The 10,118-nt window shown below is 42.5% G+C and overlaps 1 protein-coding gene across 1 annotated transcript; it reads right to left on the bottom strand.

Moving 5' to 3' along the window:
* Window positions 1–1,302: 1,302 nt before the first annotated feature.
* Window positions 1,303–5,391, bottom strand: LOC110521973 (uncharacterized). The gene is made up of 2 exons (XM_090232282.1): window positions 2,532–5,391; window positions 1,303–2,087 (listed from the first exon to the last, which is right to left on the bottom strand). The coding sequence occupies exons 1-2, from the start codon at window positions 2,833–2,835 to the stop codon at window positions 2,038–2,040; spliced, it is 354 nt and encodes a 117-aa protein (XP_090088408.1). The 5' UTR covers window positions 2,836–5,391; the 3' UTR covers window positions 1,303–2,037.
* Window positions 5,392–10,118: the final 4,727 nt, after the last annotated feature.

Below are 10,118 nucleotides of genomic sequence, written 5' to 3'. Positions count from 1 at the left end.
ACAATGTCCAAGACCAGAGAGCTGTGTAAGAACATCAGGGATAAAACTGTAGACCTGCACAAGGCTGGGATGGGCTACAGGACAATAGGCAAGCAGCTTGGTGAGAAGGCAACAACTGTTGGCGCAATTATTAGAAAATGGAAGAAGTTCAAGATGACGGTCAATCACCTTCGGTCTGGGACTCCATGCAAGATCTCACCTCATGGGGCATCAATGATCATGAGGAAGGTGAGGGATCAGCACAAAACTACACGGCAGGACCTGGTCAATGACCTGAAGAGAGCTGGGACCACAGTCTCAAAGAAACCCATTAGTAACACACTACGCCATCATGGATTAAAATCCTGCAGTGCGTGCAAGGTCCCCCTGCTCAAGCCAGCGCATGTCCAGGCCCATCTGAAGTTTGCCAATGACCATCTGGATGATCCAGAAGAGGAATGGGAGAAGGTCATGTGGTCTGATGAGACACAAATAGAGCTTTTTAGTCTAAACTCCACTCGCCGTGTTTGGAGGAAGAAGAAGGATGAGTACAACCCCAAGAACACCAACCATGAAGCATGGAGGTAGAAACAGCATTCTTTGGGGATGCTTTTCTGCAAAGGGGACAGGACGACTGCACCATATTAAGGGGAGGATAGATGGGGCCATGTATCGCGAGATCTTGGCCAACGACCTCCTTCCCTCAGTAAGAGCATTGAAGATGGGTCGTGGCTGGGTGTTCCAGCATGACAACGACCCGAAAAACACAACCAGGGCAACTAAGGAGTGGCTCCGTAATAAGCATCTCAAGGGCCTGGATTGGCCTAGCCAGTCTCCAGACCTGAACCCAATAGAACATCTTTGGAGGGAGCTGAAAGTCCGTATTGCCCAGTGACAGCTCCGAAACCTGAAGGATCTGGAGAAGGTCTGTATGGAGGAGTGGGCCAAAATCCCTGCTGCAGTGTATGCAAACCTGGTCAAGAACTACAGGAAACAGTACGATCTCTGTAATTGCAAAAAAAGGTTTCTGTACCAAATATTAAGTTCTGCTTTTCTGATGTATCAAATACTTATGTCATGCAATAAAATGCAAATGAATTACTTAAAAATCATACAAATGTGATTTTTCTGGATTTTTGTTTTAGATTCCGTCTCTCACAGTTGAAGTGTACCTATGAAAAATATTACAGACCTCTACATGCTTTGTAAGTAGGAAAACCTGCAAAATCGGCAGTGTATCAAATACTTGTTCTCCCCACTGTATATATATAGTGTTTTATGACAAACCGTTTTTTTCAAATCTGTCAAGACACCAACGTAGACTTTACCGTAAAATTCTTTACTTACAAGCCCTTAACCAACAGTGCAGTTCAAGAAGAAGAAAATATTTACCAAGTAGACTAAAATAAAAAGTAATAATAAAAAGTAACACAATGAGCACCGAGTCAGAGTGGGGGGGTACAGGCTAGTTGAGGTAATCTGTACATGAAGGTAGAGGCGTAGTGACTATGCATAGGTAACAAACAACCAGCGAGTAGCAGCAGTGCACAAACGGGAGGGGGGAGGTTCAATGTAAATTGTTTGGTGGCGATTTTATGAATTGTAGAAGCTGTTGAGGAGGCTTTTGGTCCTAGACTTGACGCTCCGGTACCGCTTGCCGTGCGGTAGCAGAGAAAATAGTCTATAACTTGGGTGACTGGAGTCTCTGACAATTTTATGGTCTTTCCTCTGACACCGCCTATTATATAGATCCTGGATGGCAGGAAGCTTGGCCCCAGTGATGTACTGGGCCGCTCGCACTACCCTTTGTAGCGCCTTAGGGTCCGATGCCGAGCAGTTGCCATACCAGGCGGTGATGCAACCGGTCAGGTTGCTCTCGATGGTGCAGCTGCATTACCTTCTGAGGATCTGGGGACCCATGCCAAATCTTTTCAGTCTCCTGAGGGGGAAGAGGTTTTGTTGTGCCATCTTCACAACTGTCTTGGTATATACCCACGTGGGTGATTGAAATATGAACTGAGGTCCACACTCCAGTCCAGTTGATGGTGGTAATGCACCTTAAAGTTGGTTGCCAACCGCCATAAAAAGTCCAAAGAAGAAAAAGAAGCCTGAAGGAAGGAGAAATGACAAGAAACTAATTTGGTTTACCGTTTGGGGCATCACGACTGGTTACCTATTTTGATGTGATATGAAATTATTTTGTGAAATTATTATTATTATTATTAGCTTATATTTAAAAATTGTATTTTCAAAATCTGTGTTCTGATGGGGTACGACAGTTGAACTAAGCTCATGAGGCATTTATAAGTGATTTCTTCAAGAAACAGATTGGTACATATCATTAATGTATAAGTCCCAAAATGGATGTTACAACTGCTGATTGAGGACTATAGTATTTCAGGCATTGTCATTGGATGCATTTGATCAATTAACGTTTTGTTGATGGTCCACTCTTGATGTTCTACAGTTCCAGTGTAGCTTCAGCCATTCCTACAGAACAACATTAAAGTGTAGAACCCCTTTACTGCATATTGGTTCAATACGGTACTTACTGGTGTTAAACAGATCTCCAACCTCCTCTTCTTCCTCCAATGTGACGGTAATCTCCCCCTCCTCCTCTTTCACTCCAAAAGCTGCATCCTCCTCTTTCTCTGCCTCCTCTTCTTTTACTGTAACATCTTCCTCATCTTTCACTCTGAACGCGTCTTCTTCTTCTTTCACGGTAACAGCCTCGCCATCTACTTGTTTTTGTATTGTAACAGCCTCCTCTTCCTCCTCCTCTTTCACGATAGCTTCTTTCTCCGCCCAGCAGATCTTCTCCTCTTCAGTAGGAAGAGAGTAGCTTAATGAACTCATGGTCGGGGATGTTAGCTAGCTAGCATTAGCGACTAGCCTAGTTCTAATCTAATTTAGCAAACTAGCTAGCTGACAAAAAACGTAAATATATAATTAAATGGGCCAACAAGTATATAACGACAGAAGTGTGTTTAATACACATCGACTAATATACACCAAAACAGTGTACAGAGCGTTAATGTTGTAGCTATGTTTGCTAGAAAGCTACGGAGGTGTCTGACTAGCTGTTGTTGTTGAAGGAACCCGTCCACTAGATTGAACGTCACACTGGCAGCATCGCCTGAACCTAAAAGACGCACATTGCCATCTGCTGACTGGAGTGGGCAACGCAGCTGAGGAACCAAAAGTTTATTTTTCATTTATTTCATAAAGGTTTAATGTTATATTAAGTCGTTCAGAGAGAAGCATGTGTTGATTGATTCGTTTTCAATGAGTGAGAATTTAAAACAAACTTTACACCCACTACATATTTGCATCGAACCATACTTCTGACATGGATCATTTTGACCCCAGAGGCATATCTTTTATCATAGCCAAAATGTGGTTTATTAAATTCTTCCAATTTTTCATGACTTTGTCAATCAACTTGTTCTTAATAAATCTAAATCATGGTTTAGTGTTTCTGTATCAAAATGGACTTTTAACAATTTCAAATCCTTTGGAGTAATTTTTACCCCAGCCAAAAGCACCTTTGACAAATAGGACGTTTATTTCAAATCAAAATCAAATCACATTTTATTGGTCACATACACATGTTTAGCAGATATTACATTTTGTGGAAAAGGTGACATCCTGAGAGTTGTTTCTACATCCTTGAGATGTTTCTACAACTTGGAGTCCACCTGTGGTAAATTCAATTGATTTAACATGATTTGGAAAAGCACACACCTCTCTATATAATGTCCCACAGTTCACAGTGCATGTCAGAGTAAAAACCAAGCCATGAGGTCAAATGAATTGTCCGTAGAGCTCTGAGACAGAATGGTGTCGAGGCACAGATCTGGGGAAAGGTACCAAAAAATGTCTGCAGCATTGAAGGTCCCCAAGAACACAGTGGCCTCCATCATTCTTAAATGGAATACGTTTGGAACCAGCAAGACTCTTCTTAGAGCTGGCCGCCCGGCCAAACTGCGCAATCAGGGTAGAAGGGCCTTGGTCAGAGAGGAGACCAAGAACCCGATGGTCACTCTGACAGAGCTCCAGAGTTCCTCTATGGAGATGGGAGGACCTTCCAGAAGGACAACCATCTCTGCAGCACCCCACCAATAAGGCCTTTATGGTAGCGAGGCCAGACGGAAGCCACTCCTCAGTAGAAGGTACATGGCAGCCCGCTTGGAGTTTGCCAAAAGGCACCTGAAGGACTCTCAGACCATGAGAAACAAGATTCTCTGGTCTGATTAAGCAAAGATTGAACTCTTTGGCCTGAATGCCAAGTGTCACGTCTGGAGGAAAATTGGCAACGGTGGTGGCAACATCATACTGTGGAGATGCTTTTCAACAGCAGTGCAAATTGTCCACTGTTATTGGTGTAATTTATCACCCATTTTGTCTGTATGAAAGTTAATTTTCCCTCAGGCACACACATTAGTTATTTGTTATTATGAAGGTAATTTGTGTAGAATGTACTTTTCCCCACATCTCTTTACATTGCTTATTTATATTCAGTGGCCTGACTGCATCCAGACTATGTCAAAGGCCCATCCTGATAGATCTGAACCTAATGCAGCTTGGTGTGATTGGATGACCGAAGTCACATTTAGGTACCAGGTGTAACTGAGGCCATAGATGCTCCATATCCATTACTTTGAGTGTTTATTATAATATGACTAAATGTGTTTCTGTGTTGCAGAGGGATTTATCATTTTCAACAAATGTACTGGGTTCGTTGAAAAGTGATACTAAATTTACATACCATGCACTATTTTGACAGTGGAAGATATACTGAATTTATACTATTTTTCATACTAAGATGGACGAAGATACATGTTGCTTTTGCACAGATTTGTTCATTGGTTTTGCAAGAGGCTGTTGATTGGTCAGTCATTGGGTTAATTTGTTTTACAATATGTTCAAATCAAGCTTTTTTATACAGCACATTTCATACATGGATGCAACACAATGGCTTCACAGGAAAAAAAAAACAAATAAAAAGCAATAAACATGAGGAAATATTTAGTACACAACAAACATAAGAGGCATGACAATGATCCAAACACACTGCCCGGGCAACGAAGGAGTGGCTTTGTAAGAAGCATTTCAAGGTCCTGGAGTGGCCTAGCCAGTCTCCAGATCTCAACCCCATAGAAAATCTTTGGAGGGAGTTGAAAGTCCGTGTTGCCCAGCAACAGCCCCAAAACATCACTGCTCTAGAAGAGATCTGCATGGAGGAATGGGCCAAAATACCAGCAACAGTGTGTGAAAAATTGTGGAGACTTACAGAAAACGTTTGACCTCTGTTATTTACCCTCTGTTGGCAATGACAAAGTATTGAGATAAACCTTTGTTATTGACCAAATACTTATTTTCCAACATAATTTGCAAATAAATTCATTAAAAATCCTACAATGTGACTTTCTGGATATTTTTTTCTAATTTTGTCAGTCATAGTTGAAGCGTAACTATGATGAACATTGCAGGCCTCTCTCATCTTTTTAAGTGGGAGAACTTGCACAATTGGTGGCTGACTAAATACTTTTTTGCCCCACTGTATGTGAGAATGCTGTTCATTGACTACAGCTCAGCGTTCAACACCATAGTACCCTCAAAGTTAATCACCAAGCTAAGGATCCTGGGACTAAACACCTCCCACTGCAAATGAGTCCTGGACTTCCTGACAGGCCACCCCCAGGTGGTGAGGGTAGGTAGCAACACATCTGCCACGCTGATCCTCAACACTGGAGCTCCCCGGGGGTGCGTGCTCAGTCCCCTCCTGTACTCCCTGTTCACCCACGACTGTATGGCCAGGCACGACTCCAACACCATCATTAAGTTTGCTGACGACACAACAGTGGTAGGCCTGATCACCGACAACGACGAGACAGCCTATAGGGAGGAGGTCAGAGACCTGGCCAGGTGGTGTCAGAATAACAACCTATCCCTCAACATAACCAAGACTAAGGAGATGATTGTGGACTACAGGGAAGGAGCGCCGAGCATGTCCCCATTCTCATCGACGGGGCTGTAGTGGAGCAGGTTGAGAGATTAAAATTCCTTGGTGTCCACATCAACAACAAACTAGATTGGTCCAAACACACCAATACAGTCGTGAAGAGTGCACGAAAAAGCTTATTCCCCCTCAAGAAAATAAAAAGATTTGGCATGGGTCCTGAGATCCTCGAAAGGTTCAACATATCTCTTTCTCTGCAACACTGAGAGCATCCTGACCGGTTGCATCACTGCCTGGTAGGCAATTGCTCGGCCTCCGACCGCAAGGCACTTCAGAGGGTAGTGCGTACGGCCCAGTACATCACTGGGGAAAAGCTGCCTACCATCCAGGACCTCTACACCAGGCAGTGTCAGAGGAAGGCCCTAAAAATTGTCAAAGACCCCAGCCACCCCAGTCATAGACTGTTCCCACTACTACCGCATGGCAAGTGGCACCGGAGTGCCAAGTCTAGGACAAAAAGGCTTCTCAACAGTTTTTGCCACCAAGCCATAAGACTCCTGAACAGTGGTGGTGGTTACCTGGACTATTTGCATTGTGTGCCCCCTCCAACCCCTCTTTTACACTGCTGCTACTCTCTGTTTATCTTATATGCATAGTCACTTTAACTATACATTCATGTACATACTACCAAAATTGGCCTGACCAACCAGTGCTCCTGCACATTGGCTAACCGGGCTATCTGCATTGTGTCCCACCACCCGCCAACCACTCTTTTTACACTTCTGCTATTCTTTAACGATACCTACATGTACATACTACCTCAATAAGCCTGAATAACAGGTGTCTGTATATAGCCTTGCTACTCTTTTTTCAAATGTCTTTTTACTGTTGTTTTATTTCTTTACTTACCTACACACACACCTTATTTTTTTCCCCGCACCATTGGTTAGAGCCTGTAAGTAAACATCTCCCTGTACTCAGCGCACGTGACAAATAAAATTTGATTTGAAATTAAGATCCATGGCAATGCATGTCGATTTCGGGGAAATCAGGTTGAACCTGCTCTTGAAACTAACACAAACAAAACAAAAAACACAAATGGAAATGGGTGATATATTTTACCTCAATGTTTAGAGAACAACCTGCAGAAGACAGTCAGCTACATTATGGATTGATGCATTTAAATTTAGGGGTCGCTAAACAAAGAGAAACAACACATTTGTCATCACTCATATAAATATCACGTTGACATCAATTGAGCGAGAGAGGGGAGATGAGGTTGCACGTTAAAACTAACAGCTCAAAAAACACATGGAATCTGGGAATAATGTGTACATCCCTGGTTAGAGGACAACTTGTAGAAAACAGCTAGCTACATTTTGATTCAAGCGGGTCGCCAACGCGGTAAGTGTAATACAGCTCTTTTTTGTTACTCATTTTTTGTTCAAACATAAAGATATAAAACTGTATTTTTTTGTGAAGAATCAACAACAAGTGGGACACAATCATGAAGTGGAACGACATTTATTGGATATTTCAAACTTTTTTAACAAATCAAAAACTGAAAAATTGGGCGTGCAAAATTATTCAGCCCCCTTAAGTTAATACTTTGTAGCGCCACCTTTTGCTGCGATTACAGCTGTAAGTCGCTTGGGGTATGTCTCGATCAGTTTTGCACATCGAGAGACTGACATTTTTTCCCATTCCTCCTTGCAAAACAGCTTGAGCTCAGTGAGGTTGGATGGAGAGCATTTGTGAACAGCAGTTTTCAGTTCTTTCCACAGATTCTCGATTGGATTCAGGTCTGGACTTTGACTTGGCCATTCTAACACCTGGATATGTTTATTTTTGAACCATTCCATTGTAGATTTTGCTTTATGTTTTGGATCATTGTCTTGTTGGAAGACAAATCTCCGTCCCAGTCTCAGGTCTTTTGCAGACTCCATCAGGTTTTCTTCCAGAATGGTCCTGTATTTGGCTCCATCCATCTTCCCATCAATTTTAACCATCTTCCCTGTCCCTGCTGAAGAAAAGCAGGCCCAAACCATGATGCTGCCACCACCATGTTTGACAGTGGGGATGGTGTGTTCAGGGTGATGAGCTGTGTTGCTTTTACGCCACACATAACGTTTTGCATTGTTGCCAAAAAGTTCAATTTTGGTTTCATCTGACCAGAGCACCTTCTTCCACATGTTTGGTGTGTCTCCCAGGTGGGTTGTGGCAAACTTTAAACGACAATTTTTATGGATATCTTTAAGAAATGGCTTTCTTCTTGCCACTCTTCCATAAAGGCCAGATTTGTGCAATATACGACTGATTGTTGTCCTATGGACAGAGTCTCCCACCTCAGCTGTAGTTCATCCAGTTCCTCTCTGCAGTTCATCCAGAGTGATCATGGGCCTCTTGGCTGCATCTCTGATCAGTCTTCTCCTTGTATGAGCTGAAAGTTTAGAGGGACGGCCAGGTCTTGGTAGATTTGCAGTGGTCTGATACTCCTTCCATTTCAATATTATCGCTTGCACAGTGCTCCTTGGGATGTTTAAAGCTTGGGAAATCTTTTTGTATCCAAATCCGGCTTTAAACTTCTTCACAACAGTATCTCGGACCTGCCTGGTGTGTTCCTTGTTCTTCATGATGCTCTCTGCGCTTTTAACGGACCTCTGAGACTATCACAGTGCAGGTGCATTTATACGGAGACTTGATTACACACAGGTGGATTGTATTTATCATCATTAGTCATTTAGGTCAACATTGGATCATTCAGAGATCCTCACTGAACTTCTGGAGAGAGTTTGCTGCACTGAAAGTAAAGGGGCTGAATAATTTTGCACGCCCAATTTTTCAGTTTTTGATTTGTTAAAAAAGTTTGAAATATCCAATAAATGTCGTTCCACTTCATGATTGTGTCCCACTTGTTGTTGATTCTTCACAAAAAAATACAGTTTTATATCTTTATGTTTGAAGCCTGAAATGTGGCAAAAGGTCGCAAAGTTCAAGGGGCCGAATACTTTCGCAAGGCACTGTATACGGTTTCTCTCCTGTGTGTGTGTTCTCTGGTGTATCTTCAGATAGCTAGAGGCAGCAAAACTTTTTCCACATTTATTACAGCAATATTGATTACAGCAATATGATTTCTCTCCTGTGTATCATCTCTGGTATATCTTCAGGTAGCGAGATGTAGCAAAACTCTTCCCCCATTGATTACAGCTATACGATTTCTCTCCTGTGTGTGCTCTCTGGTGTATCTTCAGATCGCCACATATGATAAAACTCTTCCCACACTGATCACCGCTAAAAGGTTTCTCTCCCGTGTGTGTTCGCTGGTGTGAGTTCAGGTTGCCTGACTGAGTAAAACTCTTCCCACATTGAGCACAGCTATATATTTTCTCTCCTGTGTGTGCTCTCTGATGTATCTTCAGATAGCCAGATGAAGTAAAACTCTTCCCACATTGAGTACAGCTATAACTTTTCTCTCCTGTGTGTATTCTCTGGTGCACTATCAGGCTGCTTGACTGAGTAAAACTCTTCCCACAATTGAGTACAGCTATAAGATCTCTGTCCTGTGTGTGTTCTTTGGTGTATTTTAAGTTCTGATGAAAATTTGAAATGTTTCCCACAGTCAGAGCAGCAGTGAGATTTTTTCCCTCTAGGTCTTTGCTGGTGTTTCTTGGGGTGTTCTGATCTGGAGAGACTCTTCTCTGCCTTGTCAGCATCATTAGGTTTTTGAGGCTCCCCAGAGGATCCATGATATTCCCTTCTCTCTCCTGTGTGAACGACAAAGTCAGACAGATGGTTAAAGTCCCAAAACAGCAAAAATCCACTTTTTATTTGAGGTAAAAGGTGATGCCCGAAGTAAAGGAAAATAATGTATTTAGCTTGATTTGCAGGACAACAAAGAATTGGTTCAAAAAAGGGGGCCTCTGTCGTTTGGAACTGGTTTTGCTTTAAGATATCCGCAATATTGATTACAATGTATGTTGTGTCGACCCCAAAGGTGGAAACACCAGCAATCTTTTTAACCACCTGAAAACCCTGCATGTGAACAAATGGACAAGACAGAGGATGGAACACGGTCAAAGCATTGGAGCTGAACAAATGGACAAGACCCAGGCTACACATTGCTATTGGTAAGTATAAACGTCCAAAACACAGAGCAGGTAGAAAAATAACCTCAACT

Source organism: Oncorhynchus mykiss, chromosome 4, assembly GCF_057628025.1.
Source record: "Oncorhynchus mykiss isolate SJ-2025 chromosome 4, ASM5762802v1, whole genome shotgun sequence".
Lineage (NCBI taxonomy): Eukaryota > Metazoa > Chordata > Actinopteri > Salmoniformes > Salmonidae > Oncorhynchus > Oncorhynchus mykiss.
Note: the sequence above shows the minus strand (reverse complement) of the source record. Positions and strands in the feature narration are given on the sequence as shown.

Bases quoted from the DNA above. Each gene is read 5' to 3' on its own strand.
- LOC110521973 (XM_090232282.1), bottom strand. From the start codon at position 2,835: ATGAGTTCATTAAGCTACTCTCTTCCTACTGAAGAGGAGAAGATCTGC. The intron at 2,088-2,531 runs GTAAGTACCGTA...TCCTTCCTTCAG, and splicing joins TGGAGATCTGTTTAACACCA to GCTTCTTTTTCTTCTTTGGA.